General features: G+C 46.6%; 1 protein-coding gene across 3 annotated transcripts in view; it reads right to left on the bottom strand.

Moving 5' to 3' along the window:
- LRRC74B (leucine rich repeat containing 74B) overlaps positions 1-19830 on the bottom strand; it is a 111534-nt gene that overhangs the window by 58739 nt on the left and 32965 nt on the right. For 2 of the 3 annotated variants that reach the window (XM_069758630.1, XM_069758638.1), the window contains exons 3-4: positions 5020-5162; positions 4709-4841 (exon numbers count right to left, since the gene is read on the bottom strand). The exons of the other annotated variant lie outside the window; for it this stretch is intronic. In XM_069758630.1, the coding sequence (XP_069614731.1) occupies positions 4709-4841; positions 5020-5162 (276 nt within the window). The remainder of the gene's footprint in view (positions 1-4708; positions 4842-5019; positions 5163-19830) is intronic. 3 annotated transcript variants of the gene reach the window in all.

Genomic DNA, 19830 nt, shown 5'->3' on the forward strand with positions numbered 1-19830 from the left:
GAAGGAGACAGAATGCTGAGTTACATCCAAAGAACACCATACCTATTGTGAAGCATGGGGGTGGCAACATCATGCTTGGGGCTGTTTCTCTGCAAGGGGACCAGGACGACTGATCCGGGTACATGAAAGAATGAATGAGGCCTTGTATTGTGAGATTTTAAGTGCAAACCTCCTTCCATCAGCAAGGGCATTGAAGATGAAACGTGGATGTGTCTTTCAGCATGATAATGATCCCAAGCACACTGCCAGGGCAACGAAGGAGTGGCTTCGTAAGAAGCATATGAAGGTCCTGAAGTGGCATAGCCAGTCTCCAGATCTCAACCCCATAGAAAACCTTTGGAGGGAGTTGAATGTCCATGTTGCCCAGCGACAGGCCCAAAAACAGCACTGCTCTAAAGAAGATCTGCATGGAGGAATGGGCCAACATACCAACAACAGTGTGTGCCAGCCTTGTGAAGACTTACAGAAATTGTTTGACGTCTGTCATTAATAATAATAACTTTATTTATATAGCGCCAACATATTCCGCAGCACTTTACATAATAGAGGGGACTTGTACAGACAATAGACATTACAGCATAACAATAAATACAGATCAAAACAGATCCCAAGAGGAATGAAGGTCCAGCTCGCAAGCTTACAAACTATGAGGAAAAAGGGGAGACAGGAGAGGTGGATGGTAACAATTGCTTTCGATGTTCGGACCAGCCATAGTGTAAGAATCGAGTGTTCATGTAAAGCTGCATAAACCAGTTAACAGCCTAACTATGTAATAGTACAGACCAAGAGGCCTGTTAAATGCATAAAGCGTATGAGAACAAAGGATATATAACAAAATAGTATGACTCAATACTTATTTTCCACCATAATTTGCAAAATAAATCTTGCCAAATCAGACAAGGTGATCTTCTGGATTTGCTTTCTCATTTTGACTCTCATAGTTGTGGTCTACCTATGATGTCAATTACAGGCCTCTCTCTTTTTAAGTGGGAGAACTTGCACAATTGGTGGCTGACTAAATACTTCCCCCCCCCCCCACTGTATATACATAAATACATATATACAGTACAGACCAAAAGTTTGGACACACCTTCTCATTAAATGATTTTTCTGTATTTTCATGACTATTAAAATTGTGCATTCACACTGAAGGCATCAAAACTATGAATTAACACATGTGGAATTATATACTTAACAAAAAAGTGTGAAACAACTTAAATGATGTCTTATATTCTAGGTTCTTCAAAGTAGCCAGCTTTTGCTTTGATGACTGCTTTGCACACTCTTGGCATTCTCTTGATGATTTACAAGAGGTAGTCACTTGGAATGGTCTTCCAACAATCTTGAAGGAGTTCCCAGAGATGCTTAGCACTTGTTGGCCCTTTTGCCTTCACTCTGCTGTCCAGCTCACCCCAATCTCGATTTGGTTCAGGTCTGTTGACTGTGGACGCCAGGTCATCTGGTGTAGCACCCCATCACTCTCCTTCTTGGTCAAATAGCCCTTACACAGCCTGGAGGTGTGTTTGAGGTCATTGTCCTGTTGAAAAATAAATGGTGGTCCAACTAAATGCAAACCGGATGGAATAGCATGCTGCTGCAAGTTGCTATGGTAGCCATGCTGGTTCAGTATGCCTTCAATTTTGAATAAATCCCCAAAAGTGTCACTAGCAAAGCACCCCCACTCCCTTACACCTCCTCCTCCATGCTTCACGGTGGGAACCAGGCATGTAGAGTCCATCCCTTCACTTTTTTCTGCGTCGCACAAAGACATGGTGGTTGCAACCAAAGATCTCAAATTTGGACTCATCAGACCAAAGCACAGATTTCCACTGGTCTAATATCCATTTCTTGTGTTCTTTAGCCCAAACAAGTCTCTTCTGCTTGTTGCCTGTCCTTAGCAGTGGTTTCCTAGCAGCTATTTTACCATGAAGGCCTGCTGCACAAAGTCTCCTTTTAACAGTTGTTGTAGAGATGTGTCTGCTGCTAGAACTCTGTGTGGCATTGACCTGGTCTCTAATCTGAGCTGCTGTTAACCTGCGATTTCTGAGGCTGGTGACTCGGATAAACTTATCCTCAGAAGCAGAGGTGACTCTTGGTCTTCCTTTCCTGGGGTGGTCCTCATGTGAGCCAGATTCTTTATAGCGCTTGATGGTTTTTGCCACTGTATTTAGGGACACTTTCAAAGTTTTCCCAAATTTTCGGACTGACTGACTTTCATTTCTTAACCCCTTTCTGACCTCGGACGGGATAGTACGTCCGAGGTCAGATCCCCTGCTTTGATGCAGGCTCCGGCGGTGAGCCCGCATCAAAGCCGGGACATGTCAGCTGTTTTGAACAGCTGACATGAGCCTGTAATAGGCGCGAGCAGAATCGCGATCTGCCCGCGCCTATTAACTAGCTAAATGCCGCTGTCAAACGCAGACAGCGGCATTTAACTACCGCTTCCGGCCGGGCGGCTGGAAATGACGTCATCGCCGACCCCCGTCACATGATCGGGGGTCGGCGATGCTTCAGAATTGTAACCATAGAGGTCCTTGAGACCCCTATGGTTACTGATTGCCGGTGGCTGTGAGCGCCACCCTGTGGTCGGCGCTCACAGCACACCTGATTTTCTGCTACATAGCAACGAACAGCAGATTGCTGCTATGTAGCAGAGGCGATCATGTTGTGCCTGCTTCTAGCCTCCCATGGAGGCTATTGAAGCATGGCAAAAGTAAAAAAAAAAAAGTTAAAAAAAATGTGAAAAAAATAAAAAAAATATAAAAGTTTAAACCACCCCCCTTTTGCCCCAATCAAAATAAATCAATAAAAAAATATCAAATCTACACATATTTGGTATCGCCACGCTCAGAATCGTCCGATCTATCAACTAAAAAAAAGCATTAACCTGATCGCTAAACAGCGTAGCGAGAAAAAAATTTGAAACGCCAGAATTACTTTTTTTGGTCGCCGCGACATTGCATTAAAATGCAATAACGGGCAATCAAACGAACGTATCTGCACCAAAATGGTATCATTAAAAACGTCATCTCGGCACGCAAAAAATAAGCCCTCAACCGACCCCAGATCATGAAAAATGGAGATGCTACGGGTATCGGAAAATGGCGCAATTTTTTTTTTTTTTTTAGCAAAGTTTGGAATTTATTTTCACCACTTAGGTAAAAAATAACCTAGTCATGTTAGGTGTCTATGAACTCATACTGACCTGGAGAATCATAATGGCAGGTCACTTTTAGCATTTAGTGAACCTAGCAAAAAAGCCAAACAAAAAACCAGTGTGGGATTGCACTTTTGTTTGCAATTTCACCGCACTTGGAATTTTTTTCCCGTTTTCTAGTACACGATATGCTAAAACCAATGATGTCGTTCAAAAGTACAACTCGTCCCGCAAAAAATAAGCCCTCACATGGCCAAATTGACGGAAAAATAAAAAAGTTATGGCTCTGGGAAGGAGAGGAGTGAAAAACGAACACGGAAAAACGAAAAATCCCAAGATCATGAAGGGGTTAAAGTAATGAGGGCCACTCTTTTTTCTTTACTTAGCTGCCTTTTTCTTGCTATAATATAAATTCTAACAGTCTATTCAGTAGGACTATCAGCTGTGTATCCCCCAGACTTCTGCACAACACAACTGATGGTCCCAACCCCATTTATAAGGCAAGAAATCCCACTTATTAAACCTGACAGGGCACACCTGTGAAGTGAAAACAATTTCCAGTGACTACCTCTTGAAGCTCATCAAGAGAATGCCAAGAGTGTGCAAAGCAGTCATCAAAGCAAAAGATGGCTACTTTGAAGAACCTAGAATATAAGACATAATTTCAGTTGTTTCACACTTTTTTGTTAAGTATATAATTCCTAATGTGTTAATTCATAGTTTTGATGCCTTCAGTGTGAATGTACAATTTTCATAGTCATGAAAATACAGAAAAATCTTTTAATGAGAAGGTGTGTCCAAACTTTTGGTCTGTATTCATATAGGTGCTTCTCACAAAATTAGAATATCATCAAAAAGTTAATTTATTTCAGTTCTTCAATACAAAAAGTGAAACACATATATTATATAGAGTCATTACAAACAGAGTGATATATTTCAAGTGCTTATTTCTGTTTATGTTGATGATTATGGATTACAGCCAATGAGTGCCCAAAAGTGATTATCCCAGTAAATTAGGGTAATTAACAAAAAACACCTGCAAAGTCTTCTTAAGCGTTTCAAAAGATCCCTTAGCCTGTTTCAGTAGGCTCCACAATCATGGGAAAGACACCTTTGCAGTTTTTTTTGTTAATTATTCTAATTTACTGAGATAATGACTTTTGGGTTTTCATTGGCTGTAAGCCATAATCATCAACATTAACAGAAATAAACACTTGAAATAGATCAGTCTGTAATGACTCTATATAATATGAGTTTCACTTTTTGCATTGAAGAACTGAAATAAACTAACTTTTTGATGATATTCTAATTTAGTGAGAAGTACCTGTATGTAGAGACGAAAACAGCACTCTATACAGAGGCATGTAAAAGTTTGGGCACCCCTGTTCAAAATTACTGTTATTGTGAACAGTTAAGTTTCTAATTTTGTGAGAAGCACCTGTATATATACAAACCTGATTTTTCCTCAGTGTGTGTATATATGTATATACACACACATGAACTTAATTTATTATATGAAATTACTATATTAAAAAAGACTTTCAAACAAACCTGAAATATAACAGTTTTCCTTTAACATATCTGCAATTGCAGCTCCCCCTTCTCCTTCCAGACAGTTGTCACTGAGGTTTAAATTCACAATTGAAGTGTTGGTCACCAGAGAAAGTGCAATTGCTTTAGTACCCTGAAATAACACAGCAGATTATTTTATTATTGTTATCTTTTCAATAACAGACTTAAACAATAGTGTTTGATGCCCCTGCGCTAGACTATGGTTTGGCATCCCCATTAACAGCATTGTACAGCACCATGGAATCAATGGTGCTATATAAATAAATAATAATAATAATAACAGTTCATACCTGTGCACCTAGCCCGTGATGTCTCATTATGAGCTCTGAGTCCCCCATATGACGTATGAAGAATGAAACTGGAACAACACCAAATAACTGGCAGGCTGATAGATATCTTGCTTTACCAGAGGGATCATACGAATGTTTGACTTCTGCAGAAGTAAATGATGTTAATTTAAATAGGTATATAATGATAATTTATAATTAGTGAGTAACTAAACTCTTGACTATAATTTTTTATATTTGTCAGGAACTTTAATTGTTTGGAAATAGAAGGAGATGCAGATCCTGAGGCCCCAACCAATCTCTCAGAAGACCCCTGAAAAGCACACAACTCCTGTCTGAACATGAACTCAGAGTGCAGTGGGGATTCAACAGGCTATGAAACAAACATTTTATATTAAATCCAAACTGAATCCTGTGTGTACGCTCCTGTCTGTTGAGCTGTGCGCTCCTGTCTGCTAGTTGAGTGCTCCTGTCTGTTGAGCTGTGCCCTCCTGTCCGCTGAGCCACGCGCTCCTGTCTGCTGAGCTGTGTGCTCCTGTCTGGTGAGCTGCGCGCTCCTGTCTTGTGAGCTGTGCGTTCATGTCTGTTGAGCTGCGCGCTCCTGTCTCCTGAGCTGCGTGCTCCTGTCTGGTGAGCTGCACACTCCTGTCTGCTGAGCTGCACGCTCCTGTCTGCTGAGCTGCGCGCTCCTGTCTTGTGAGCTGCGCGTTCATGTCTGTTGAGCTGCGCGCTCCTGTCTCCCGAGCTGCGTGCTCCTGTCTGGTGAGCTGCACACTCCTGTCTGCTGAGCTGAGTGCTCCTGTCTGTTGAGCTGTGCACTCCTGTCTGTTGAGCTGTGCGCTCCTGTCTGTTGAGCTGTGCGCTCCTGTCTGTTGAGCTGCGCGCTCCTGTCTGTTGAGCTGCGCGCTCCTGTCTCCTGAGCTGCGCGCTCCTGTCTGGTGAGCTGCACGCTCCTGTCTGCTGAGCTGCGCACTCCTGTCTGTTGAGCTGTGCACTCCTGTCTGTTGAGCTGTGTGCTCCTGTCTGTTGAGCTGTGCGCTCCTGTCTGTTGAGCTGTGCGCTCCTGTCTGTTGAGCTGCGCGCTCCTGTCTCCTGAGCTGCGTGCTCCTGTCTGTTGAGCTGTGCACTCCTGTCTGTTGAGCTGCACGCTCCTGTCCGCTGAGCTGCGCACTCCTGAATGTTGAGCTGTGCACTCCTGTCTGTTGAGCTGTGTGCTCCTGTCTGTTGAGCTGAGTGCTCCTGTCTGTTGAACTGTGCACTCCTGTCTGTTGAGCTGTGCGCTCCTGTCTGTTGAGCTGTGCGCTCCTGTCTGTTGAGCTGCGCGCTCCTGTCTCCTGAGCTGCGTGCTCCTGTCTGGTGAGCTGCACCCTCCTGTCTGCTGAGCTGAGTGCTCCTGTCTGTTGAGCTGTGCACTCCTGTCTGTTGAGCTGTGTGCTCCTGTCTGTTGAGCTGTGCGCTCCTGTCTCCTGAGCTGCGTCCTCCTGTCTGGTGAGTTGCACACTCCTGTTTGCTGAGCTGAGTGCTCCTGTCTGTTGAGCTGTGCACTCCTGTCTGTTGAGCTGTGCGCTCCTGTCTGTTGAGCTGTGCGCTCCTGTCTGTTGAGCTGCGCGCTCCTGTCTCCTGAGCTGTGTGCTCCTGTCTGGTGAGCTGCAACCTCCTGTCTGGTGAGCTGCAACCTCCTGTCTGCTGAGCTAAGTGCTCCTGTCTGTTGAGCTGTGCACTCCTGTCTGTTGAGCTGTGCGCTCCTGTCTGTTGAGCTGTGCGCTCCTGTCTGTTGAGTTGCGCGCTCCTGTCTCCTGAGCTGTGTGCTCCTGTTTGGTGAGCTGTAACCTCCTGTCTGCTGAGCTAAGTGCTCCTGTCTGTTGAGCTGTGCACTCCTGTCTGTTGAGCTGTGCGCTCCTGTATGTTGAGCTGTGCGCTCCTGTTCGCTGAGCTACGTGCTCCTGTCTGCTGAGCTGTGCACTCCTGTCTGCAGTATTTGAGGATCGTAAATGCAAATGTACAAATGAAACTAGATAAATCTATCATTCTAAAAAATCTAAAAGATGTTTAGGGCTCGCACACACTGGCACATGAGGCTACAATCACTGGCACATGAGGCCACAATCAAGACTGAATGAAAAGATTTATTTGACAAAGTGACCCCAATTATATGTGCCCATGTGCAAAAATTAGAAGTGACGAGTTAGATTAGATAAAATTAATACATTTTATTTAAACATGATTAAAAATTAACATAGTAAAAATCAGGAAAAAGGTGGTAGGAAAAAAGGTCAGGTGGGAGAAAACTCTCATGGCATATATATAAACATAGCGGCGATATATCAATTAATATACCGACAATAAATAGCATTTTATAGTCCAAAACTAAAGTCCTTGTGCTTAAAGAGTATATCTCAGTTGCATACAACCTTATTATATAAAAAAGATCCCTTTTTTACTAATGACATCCAAAAATCAGGCATATAAGTAATCTTTATAATAATCAAGCCTAAGTTATCTAAATAGTAACGAAGGGATCTCTAAACACAAAGGCAGCTGAAGAAAATGGCATTTAAGTGTTATGTTTGTAATGGCCCACTAGGTGGTGGCAGACAAACATAATAAAGTGCTGCTGCTTGGAGGTAAAAGGTCTCTCAATTATACTCCTGCATGTTGTGGTCAGGTAAATGTCTAAGGCTAAGTTCACACTTGCGTGTGGCTGGCCTGCGGATGGCTGCATACGTCCTCCCTTAAAGGGAAAGTGCCACCAGTTTTCTTGTATTTTGTTTTTTTTTGTAAAATTAAGCTTAAAATAGTAATTAAAATTTATTAATGCAATGTTTGCAAACATTTCTATATGAAAAATATATATTTTTCTACAAATATACATATTTACAACTAGGAGGAGCATTTTCCGTTTTAGACCCTGGGCTGCCACTAGAAATTTCGGGGCCCCATACTGGCAAAATTTTCGGGGCCCCCTTGAGACTCCGCCCAGGCTCCTCCCCAGCCCCGCCTCCAGGCTCCACCCCTCGAACTGTCCACAGTCCCACCGCTCTCTCTTGGAAAAACTCCACTTCTCACCAATCACACATTAACAGTTCCCATCACCAGATCACATACATAGCAGGCAGCTTTTGTTTTGGCCAAAAGATTTTTTAAGCCGCCACCATAACACGGTAGACACTTTTGGCCGGGCCCTACTCTACTGTAACCTATTAAATATTTGTTAAGATATGCAATACAATTTAGGTATATTTTTATTTATTTTTCAATTTTTAAAATGCCCAATAATATCACATAGAAGGAACAAATACCACAACACCATGACCAGATGACATATTACCACCACAGTGATCGAATAATATCACATACAAGGAACAAATACCACAACACCTTGACCAGACCACATATTACCACCACAGTGATCGAATAATATCACATACAAGGAACAAATACCACAACACCATGTCCAGACCACATATTACCACCACATAGTGACTGAATACTATAATTCTGATCAGTAATTTAAAAAAAAGCACCATACTATCACCATAAGTGCCATTATACACAGGAGATCTGTACTTAGTATGCAGTGTCTGTGTACAGATAATATAGTGATCACTAGTGAAATTATACACAGGAGCTCTGTATACAGTGTATAGTGTCAGTGTATAGGTAACACACTGACTCACCAGTGACGTCTCTAGGTGAAGTCCTTCATCTTTCATCCAGCACAGACCGCCATCATTTCATCCAGCCAGGACTTCTCTCTGCAGGAAATAACACAGTTATCTCGAGCTCCGCTTGCAGAACAGTGCACATTACTTAATTTTTCACAACTTCTACATTACACCACATGAAGAAGGCGACATAGTATCACTCTATACAGTAACAGGACCGCCCCCCATTTAAAACAGTATACTCAAAAAATAAAATAAATACATCACTGCAGTAATAATATCCCTAAATTAGCCCCTATGGTATTAATAATATCCCCCAGCCTGGCCCCGTGTGTCTCATTCCTGGCGTCAGCCAGATGTTCTCCCATCCTGCCCTCATGAGTATCCATTCTGCCCCATATGATCTCCCCATCCTGCCCCATATGATCGCCCCATGTGATCTCTCCATCCTGCCCCATCTGTCTCCATCATATCCATCCTGCCCCATGATCCTGCACGATCTGTCTCCAATTCTGCCCCCAGTGTCTCCAATCATGCCCCATGTCTCCATTCTGCCCCCTATGTCTCCAACCATGCCCCCATGTCTGCAATCCTGACACTTGTCTCCAATCATGCCCCCTGTGTCTCCATTCTGCCCCATCTGTCTCCAATCCTGCCCCATCTGTCTCCAGTCATGCCCCCATGTCTTTCATCCTGCCCCGTGTCTCCAATCATGCCCCGTATCTCCATTCTGCCCCGTGTCTCGCATTCTGCCCCAATGTCCAGCATTCTGCCCCTGGGTCTCACAGTCTGCCCCTGTGTCCAGCATTCTGCCCCTGTCACTGTGTCCAGCATTCTGCACCTGTCACTGTGTCCAGCATTTCTGCCCCACTGTGTCCAGCATTCTGCCCCACTGTGTCCAGCATTCTGCCCCACTGTCTCCAACATTCTGCCCCACTGTGTCCAGCATTCTGCCCCACTGTGTCCAGCATTCTGCCCCACTGTGTCCAGCATTCTGCCCCAGTGTCTCGCATTCTGCCCCAATGTCCAGCATTCTGCCCCTGTGTCCAGCATTCTGCCCCTGTCACTGTGTCCAGCATTCTGCCCCACTGTGTCCAGCATTTCTGCCCCTGTCACTGTGTCCAGCATTCCGCCCCACTGTCTCCAGCATTTTGCCCCACTGTCTCCAACATTCTGCCCCACTGTGTGTCCAGCATTCTGCCCCACTGTGTGTCCAGCATTCGGCCCCACTGTGTGTCCAGCATTCTGCCCCACTGTGTGTCCAGCATTCTGCCCCACTGTGTGTCCAGCATTCTGCCCCACTGTGTGTCCAGCATTCTGCCCCACTGTGTCCAGCATTTCTGCCCCTGTGTGTCCACCATTCTGTCCCACTGTGTCCAGCATTTCTGCCCCTGTGTGTCCACCATTCTGCCCCACTGTGTCCAGCATTTCTGCCCCACTGTGTCCAGCATTCTGCCCCACTGTGTCCAGCATTCTGCCCCACTGTGTCCACCATTCTGTCCCACTGTGTCCAGCATTTCTGCCCCTGTGTGTCCAGCATTCTGTCCCACTGTGTCCAGCATTTCTGCCCCTGTGTGTCCAGCATTCTGCCCCACTGTGTCCAGCATTTCTGCCCCTGTGTCCAGCATTCTGCCCCACTGTGTCCAGCATTCTGCCCCACTGTGTCCAGCATTTCTGCCCCTGTGTGTGTCCACCATTCTGTCCCACTGTGTCCAGCATTTCTGCCCCCGTGTGTCCACCATTCTGCCCCACTGTGTCCAGCATTTCTGCCCCACTGTGTCCAGCATTTCTGCCCCTGTGTGTCCAGCATTCTGCCCCACTGTGTCCAGCATTTCTGCCCCTGTGTGTCCAGCATTCTGCCCCACTGTGTCCAGCATTCTGCCCCACTGTGTCCAGCATTTCTGCCCCTGTGTGTGTCCACCATTCTGTCCCACTGTGTCCAGCATTTCTGCCCCTGTGTGTCCACCATTCTGCCCCACTGTGTCCAGCATTCTGCCCCACTGTGTCCAGCATTCTGCCCCACTGTGTCCAGCATTTCTGCCCCTGTGTGTCTACCATTCTGTCCCACTGTGTCCAGCAATTCTGCCCCTGTGTGTCCACCATTCTGCCCCACTGTGTCCAGCATTTCTGCCCCACTGTGTCCAGCATTCTGCCCCACTGTGTCCAGCATTTCTGTCCCTGTGTGTCCAGCATTCTGCCCCACTGTGTGTCCAGCATTCTGCCCCACTGTGTGTCCAGCATTCTGCCCCACTGTGTGTCCAGCATTCTGCCCCACTGTGTGTCCAGCATTTCTGCCCCTGTGTGTCCACCATTTTGCCCCACTGTGTCCAGCATTCTGCCCCACTGTGTCCAGCATTCTGCCCCACTGTGTCCAGCATTCTGCCCCACTGTGTGTCCACCATTCTGTCCCACTGTGTCCAGCATTTCTGCCCCTGTGTGTCCACCATTCTGCCCCACTGTGTCCATCATTTCTGCCCCACTGTGTCCAGCATTTCTGCCCCTGTGTGTCCATCATCCTGCCCCCCGGGCCCCCCTGGATCGCAGCTCTCAAAGAAAAAAAAAAAAACACGACTTCTTACCTGGCCATGCTCCTGCACCGGGCGAAGATCCCCCCAGGCTCCACACAGACGCACTCGCCGGGCCCGGCGGCTGACAATGACGTCAGATGCCGGCGACGCCGGCGAGTGCGCCCTGCGGCCCTATTCAGCTGCCAGCCTCAGACTGGCTGGCGGCTGTTAACTATTGACGTGCGGGCGCGGGCCCGCACGACAATAGTGTGCCGCTGCCGCAGCGCCTGCAGGGGGGGGCCAGTGACCAGATGAGACGGGGCCTGATGCGGGCCCCCTCTGCTCACCGGGCCCCATACGCCAGTCACGGCTGTCATACCCTGATGGCGGCCCTGTTTAGACCTCAAGCAGCTATAGTAAGATTTAGCAGCTCTGCCCCAGGGATATTAGACCACCCAAAAGGGGAGGGAAATGGTGATGTCAGCAGTTACTGCCCCAATTTTTCTGCTAACAGTAAGAATGAAGAGCAGCATCGCAGGGCAGCACCATTTTGTGTGTGACTGCCCTGCGACCTGCTATCACCAGCAGTTACTGCATCAGAGGCACACCTTGTTTACGGAGGAGCAGAACACAGTGGACTCAGCAGCATTTTTTGTGAATAACGTTCTTGCCATCCCCCTTTCCCCACCTTAATCCCTGTCCTGTCAGCTGCCCTGCTCTCTCTCCAGGTGTCACCTCCCTCTCTGCAGGCTGTGAGTGCAGCTTACTGGAGATCACAGAGACTGTGTGTGAGGGGGAGGGGGAGACACAGCAGGAGAAGCACACAGGGCAGCTTGTGAGGAGCAGAGGACGTGCCTGCCTGGAGTACAGAGGAGCAGTGAGGGCTTCTTCTGTCCTGCGATAGAGAGCACAGGGCTATAATAAAATGGCAGCTAGTCACACCGACAGCAGTGAGTTGTGCAGCCCACAGAGGCGTGCCCAGCTCACTGCTAATGCTGTTGCAATGTTACAGATAGGGTCAGCGCCGGTCTATTTTCTCCTATGTCCATGGGGTGCCGTAATCTGACACTGATAGTGCCCTGCTACTGCTGCAAAACCAAGATGTCAGCCCCCAGTGCATTCTTTTGTAAGAGGGTGAACTGTAGTCCCACTGAGAGGGCACTAGGACCCTGTGGTTTTTGCCTGTTGCAGCAAAGGACAGACCGTGCAAAACTCCCGGAGACAATGTGTGCTGGGGGGTGGGGTCTAGTGTCTCGTGTGTAAAGTGAAACTAGGAAGTGAGAGCTCAGAGAGAAAAGGCGGGAAGCAAAGGCAGAAGCTGCTGTGAGATCTTAAAAAGAGACTGTGTGGATTTACTGCAAGTGTTTTTGGAGGAAAAGAAGCTTTTGAGAGACTTTTTGTTGCTAACGTTCCCCTGGAGAAGAGCTAACCTTTTGTTTAACTCTGTGAGAGACTTGTGTTGCTAACGTTTCCTGGAGAGGAGTTAACCCTTTATCTAAGAAAAGACTGAGACTTTACTAAGAACCCAGTACGAATTTGGAAGTCTGTGGATTCCCTGTGCATTGAGTGGAGGAACAAGTCTGGACAGACTGCTGATACAGAGACGGACGGATTGTCGTGGAAGCATTCCTAGGAGCTACAGAAGCAGAGACTACATCGTGAGACCACTAACTAAGTCCCCGGCATCGGCCGACAAGACAAGAGGAGCTTGCTGTAACTTATTGGCGCTGAAGATATGGACTGGCTGCAGCCTGTGCGGATTCCTGCCTGAGAGGAAATCCATCTCAGGATACGGTACCATAGTTATAGATACCCGGGTATCTCTGCTCAGAGTGTTAAATTGTTACTTTAGAGGTGTATCTTATATTAGAGTTGTGTAAGTTATTGTTGTGGATTCTGTTTTTGGCCTCCCTCTGGTGGTTACAGATGGTACTGGGTGACTTGTGTTCTCTGCGGTCTCTGGTGTCCACCTGTTCTATCAGGATATGGGAGTTTCCTATTTAACCTGGCTTTCTTGTCATTTCCTCGCCGGCTATCAATGTAATCAGTGTGTCTTGTTACCTCTGCTTCCCGCTTCTGTATTCTTCAGGACAAGCTAAGTTTTTGATTTTCCTGTTCCCCGTTTTGCTTAATTTTTGTCTTAGTCCAGCTTGCAGATATGTGATTCCTTTTTGCTGGTTGCTCTAGTGGGCTGATATTACTCCTCATGTTCCATGAGTTGGAACATGAGTTCAAGTAATTTCAGGATGGTTTTTTGTAGGGTTTTTCGCTGACCGCGCAGTTCACTTTTGTATCCTCTGCTATCTAGTTTTAGCGGGCCTCATTTTGCTGAATCTGTTTTCATAACTACGTATGTGCCTTCCTCTCATTTCACCGTCATTACATGTGGGGGGCTGCTATTTCTGTGGGGTGTTTCTCTGGAGGCAAGAGAGGTCTGTGTTTCTTCTAATAGGGAAAGTTAGTTCTTCGGCTGGCGCGAGACGTCTAGGAATCATCGTAGGCATGTTCCCCGGCTACAGCTAGTTGTGTGTTGAGGTTCAGGATCGCGGTCAGCTCAGTTTCCATCACCCTAGAGCTTGTTTTGTTTTTTGTGCTTGTCCTTTTGTGATCCCCTGCCATTGGGATCATGACAGTATAGCCGGCCAAAAAGTGGTAATCGTATTGGCTGAAGTAGGAGGATAAGTAGTCTGAGGAAGTTTTTTTTTTTTCCCCTCAGAGTTTGCTGCATAGCCTTAATTGCAGCCTGGCTGCGTCTTACCTCCTCTTAATCCTTGAATGGCTCTGACCTCAGCTGTTTATCATGGACGTCCAGAGTTTGGCTTCCAGCCTGAATAATCTTGCTGCTAAGGTTCAAAATATACAAGATTTTGTTGTACATGCTCCTATGTCTGAACCTAGAATTCCTATCCCAGAGTTTTTTTCTGGAGATAGATCTAGTTTTCTGAATTTTAGGAACAATTGCAAGTTGTTTCTTTCTTTGAAATCTCGCTCTTCTGGAGACCCTGCTCAGCAAGTCAAGATTGTTATATCTTTCCTGCGGGGTGACCCTCAGAATTGGGCATTTGCATTGGCACCAGGGGATCCTGCGTTGCTCAATGTGGATGCGTTTTTTCTGGCATTGGGTTTGCTCTATGAGGAACCTAACCTAGAGATTCAGGCTGAAAAAGCTTTATTGGCTCTCTCTCAGAGGCAAGATGAAGCAGAAATATATTGTCAGAAATTTCGGAAATGGTCGGTGCTTACTCAGTGGAATGAGTGCGCCCTGGCTGCAAGATTCAGAGATGGCCTTTCTGAGGCCATTAAAGATGTCATGGTGGGGTTCCCTGCGCCTACAGGTCTGAATGAGTCTATGACTATGGCTATTCAGATTGATCGGCGTTTACGGGAGCGCAAACCTGTGCACCATTTGGCGGTGTCTTCTGAACAGGCACCTGAGACAATGCAATGTGATAGAATTCAGTCCAGAAGTGAACGGCAAAACTATAGGCGGAAAAATGGGTTGTGTTTTTATTGTGGTGATTCAGCTCATGTTATATCAGCATGCTCTAAACGCACAAAAAGGTTGATAAGTCTGTTGCCATTAGTACTTTACAGTCTAAGTTCATTCTGTCTGTGACTCTGATTTGTTCATTATCAGCCATTTCCATCGATGCCTATGTGGATTCAGGCGCTGCCCTGAGTCTTATGGATTGGTCATTTGTCAACCGCTGTGGGTTTAGTCTGGAGCCTCTGGAAGTCCCTATTCCTTTGAAAGGAATTGACTCTACACCTTTGGCTATGAATAAACCTCAGTACTGGACACAAGTGACCATGCGTATGACTCCCGTTCATCAGGAGGTGATTCGCTTCCTGGTACTGTATAATTTACATGATGTCTTAGTGCTTGGTCTGCCATGGTTACAAACTCATAACCCAGTCTTGGACTGGAAAGCAATGTCTGTGTTAAGCTGGGGATGTCAGGGGGTTCATGATGATGCACCTCCGATTTCTATCGCTTCATCTACTCCTTCTGAGGTTCCGGTATTTTTGTCTGATTATCGGGATGTTTTTGAGGAGCCTAAGCTCAATTCGCTTCCTCCTCACAGGGATTGCGATTGTGCTATAGATTTGATTCCTGGCAGTAAATTTCCTAAAGGTCGTTTGTTCAATCTGTCAGTGCCAGAGCATACTGCTATGCGGGATTATGTTAAGGAGTCCTTGGAAAAGGGACATATCCGTCCATCTTCGTCCCCTTTGGGAGCAGGTTTTTTTTTTGTGGCCAAAAAAGATGGTTCCTTGAGGCCTTGTATAGATTACCGTCTTTTGAATAAGATTACAGTTAAATATCAGTATCCTTTGCCATTGTTGACTGATTTGTTCGCTCGCATTAAGGGGGCTAAATGGTTCACTAAGATTGATCTTCGGGGTGCATATAATCTTGTGCGGATAAAGCAGGGTGATGAGTGGAAAACCGCATTTAATACGCCTGAGGGCCATTTTGAGTATTTGGTGATGCCTTTTGGACTTTCTAATGCTCTTTCTGTCTTCCAGTCCTTTATGCACGATATTTTCCGTGAATATCTGGATAAATTTATGATTGTGTATTTGGATGATGTTTTGGTTTTTTCGGATGACTGGGAGTCCCATGTTCAGCAGGTCAGGAAGGTGTTTCAGGTCCTGCGGGCCAATTCTTTGTTTGTAAAAGGTTCAAAGTGTCTCTTTGGAGTCCAGAAGATTTCTTTTTTGGGGTATATTTTTTCCCCTTCTACTGTTGAGATGGATCCCGTCAAGGTTCAGGCTATTTGTGACTGGACGCAGCCTACATCTCTTAAGAGTCTACAGAAGTTCTTGGGCTTTGCTAATTTTTATCGTCGTTTCATAACTAATTTTTCTAGTGTTGTTAAGCCTTTGACGGATTTGACTAAGAAGGGTGCTGATGTTGCTGATTGGTCTCCTGCGGCTGTGGAGGCCTTTCAGGAACTTAAGCGCCGGTTTTCTTCTGCTCCTGTGTTGCGTCAGCCAGATGTTTCGCTTCCTTTTCAGGTTGAGGTTGATGCTTCCGAGATTGGAGCGGGGGCGGTTTTGTCACAGAGAAGTTCCGATTGCTCAGTGATGAAGCCATGTGCGTTCTTTTCTAGAAAGTTTTCGCCCACTGAGCGGAATTATGATGTTGGTAATCGGGAGCTTTTGGCCATGAAGTGGGCATTTGAGGAGTGGCGTCATTGGCTTGAGGGTGCTAGACATCGTGTGGTGGTCTTAACTGATCACAAAAATCTGATTTACCTTGAGTCTGCCAAGCGTCTGAATCCTAGACAGGCTCGTTGGTCACTGTTTTTCTCCCGTTTCGATTTTGTGGTTTCATACCTGCCAGGTTCAAAGAATGTGAAGGCGGATACTCTTTCTAGGAGTTTTGTGCCTGACTCCCTTGGAAATTCTGAGCCCACTGGTATCCTTAGGGATGGGGTGATTTTGTCGGCTGTCTCCCCAGACTTGCGACGTGCTTTGCAGTAGTTTCAGGAGGATAAACCTGATCGTTGTCCGCCTGAAAGACTGTTTGTTCCGGATAATTGGACCAGTAGAGTCATCTCCGAGGTCCATTCTTCTGCGTTGGCAGGTCATCCTGGAATATTTGGTACTAGAGACTTGGTGGCCAGGTCTTTTTGGTGGCCTTCCTTGTCGAGGGATGTGCGTTCTTTTGTGCAGTCTTGTGAAGTTTGCGCTCGGGCTAAGCCTTGCTGTTCTCGGGCCAGTGGATTGTTGTCACCTTTGCCTATCCCGAAGAGGCCTTGGACGCACATTTCCATGGACTTTATTTCGGATCTCCCTGTCTCTCAAAAAATGTCCGTCATCTGGGTTGTGTGTGACCGCTTTTCTAAGATGGTTCATCTGGTACCCTTGCCTAAGTTACCTTCCTCCTCTGAGTTGGTCCCTCTGTTTTTTCAGAACGTGGTTCGTTTGCATGGGATTCCGGAGAACATCGTTTCTGACAGGGGATCCCAGTTTGTGTCTAGATTTTGGCGGACGTTCTGTGCTAAGATGGGCATTGATTTGTCCTTTTCGTCTGCATTCCATCCTCAGACGAATGGCCAGACGGAACGAACTAATCAGACCTTGGAAACTTATTTAAGGTGTTTTGTTTCTGCTGATCAAGATGACTGGGTTACCTTTTTGCCGCTTGCCGAATTTGCCCTTAATAATCGGGCTAGTTCTGCTACCTTGGTTTCTCCTTTCTTTTGTAATTCGGGGTTTCATCCTCGTTTTTCCTCTGGTCAGGTGGAGCCTTCTGATTGTCCTGGAGTGGACATGGTGGTGGATAGGTTGCATCAGATTTGGAGTCATATGGTGGACAATTTGAAGTTGTCCCAGGAGAGGGCTCAGCAGTTTGCTAATCGCCGTCGCCGCGTGGGTCCTCGACTTCGTGTTGGGGACTTGGTGTGGTTGTCTTCTCGTTTTGTTCCTATGAAGGTCTCTTCTCCTAAGTTCAAGCCTTGGTTCATCGGTCCCTATAGGATCTTGGAAATTCTTAACCCTGTGTCGTTTCGTTTGGATCTCCCGGCATCGTTTGCTATTCATAATGTGTTCCATCGGTCGTTGTTGCGGAAGTATGAGGTACCTGTTGTTCCTTCGCTTGAGCCTCCTGCTCCGGTGCTGGTGGAGAAAGAATTGGAGTATGTTGTGGAGAAGATCTTGGATTCTCGTGTTTCCAGACGGAAACTCCAATATTTGGTCAAGTGGAAGGGTTATAGTCAGGAGGATAATTCTTGGGTGGTTGCCTCTGATGTTCATGCTGCTGATTTGGTCCGTGCATTTCATAGGGCTCATCCTGGTCGCCCTGGTGGTTCTCGTGAGGGTTCGGTGACCCCTCCTCAAGAGGGGGGTACTGTTGTGGATTCTGTTTTTGGGCTCCCTCTGGTGGTTACAGATGGTACGGGGTGACTTGTGTTCTCTGCGGTCTCTGGTGTCCACCTGTTCTATCAGGATTTGGGAGTTTCCTATTTAACCTGGCTTTCTTGTAATTTCCTCGCCGGCTATCAATGTAATCAGTGTGTCTTGTTACCTCTGCTTCCCGCTTCTGTATTCTTCAGGACAAGCTAAGTTTTTGATTTTCCTGTTCCACGTTTTGCTTAATTTTTGTCTTAGTCCAGCTTGCAGATATGTGATTCCTTTTTGCTGGTTGCTCTAGTGGGCTGATATTACTCCTCATGTTCCATGAGTTGGAACATGAGTTCAAGTAATTTCAGGATGGTTTTTTGTAGGGTTTTTCGCTGACCGCGCAGTTCACTTTTGTATCCTCTGCTATCTAGTTTTAGCGGGCCTCATTTTGCTGAATCTGTTTTCATAACTACGTATGTGCCTTCCTCTCATTTCACCGTCATTACATGTGGGGGGCTGCTATTTCTGTGGGGTGTTTCTCTGGAGGCAAGAGAGGTCTGTGTTTCTTCTAATAGGGAAAGTTAGTTCTTCGGCTGGCGCGAGACGTCTAGGAATCATCGTAGGCACGTTCCCCGGCTACAGCTAGTTGTGTGTTGAGGTTCAGGATCGCGGTCAGCTCAGTTTCCATCACCCTAGAGCTTGTTTTGTTTTTTGTGCTTGTCCTTTTGTGATCCCCTGCCATTGGGATCATGACAAGTTATACTCAATGTGCCATTCCAGGGGCTCCCTTAATAACACTACATTCAATTTACACTTGTTCCTGTTTTTAGTTTCCTGTTAGGTAAATTTCTTACTAGTCTGTTGTAGTATACAGTTCTCAGGAGACCTTGGAGTGGCACAGTGATTTTAGCTGCTGCTGAGCTAGTGTATCTTTGGGGTGCATCTGCCTTAATATTCTCCATATTACCTTGATTATTTTGCCTTTGAGTAAATACCGTTGGAGATTTCTGCCTTGGTCTTGGTTTGTGACTCACTGGATCTTATTCGGACCTCTGGTCTTTACATTTTTGGCGTAGTCGGCAGGATCCAGTGTTTGTCATGGACGAGGGCGAGGGTGGAAATGACCCCGCTGTTTCCGCATCCTCCTCGGGGGTTGGGGTTCCCCTGGCTGCCGCGGCGACTCCGGGAGCGTATGTGCCTGTAGGGGCTTTACTTCAGCACATGCCGAAATACGATGTGCGCAATATGGCGTTGCAAGATTGGGCTGAGAGAATCCGGAGTATTCTGCGCATGTGTAATTTGACCCCCGCGTTACGCGCTGAGCTGGCATTAAATGCACTGGAGGGTGATATTAGGCGTATGGTGATGGTGCACCCAGAATCAGAGAGGGATACATTAGAAAAGATTTTGGAACTGTTAGAGGGGAGTTTGGGGGGCCGAGCGCATGTGGCCCAGCTTCGGTCCCTATTCTTTAATCGTCCCCAGAGAGAGTGTGAGTCCCTGATGCAGTACTCTAATATTTTGCAAGAGATGTTGAATGAGATGCAGCGACTAGACCCGGGGGCCATGGGGGCGTTCCGGGAGGTAGACCGCTTGCTCCGGGACCAATTCATCACCGGTTTAGCCAATAGACTTCTCCGGGACAAACTGTTGGAAATGGCCCGGGTTGCACCAGAGCTATCTTTCTGGCAGATTTACCGAGCTGCAGTGGAAAGGGAAGAGAAATCAGCCTATGTTCCCGAGGGGTCAGTGAACAGTGCCCAGCTGGAGGAAGGTGGGTCATCAGGGTC

Source organism: Ranitomeya imitator, chromosome 1 (assembly GCF_032444005.1).
Source record: "Ranitomeya imitator isolate aRanImi1 chromosome 1, aRanImi1.pri, whole genome shotgun sequence".
NCBI lineage: Eukaryota > Metazoa > Chordata > Amphibia > Anura > Dendrobatidae > Ranitomeya > Ranitomeya imitator.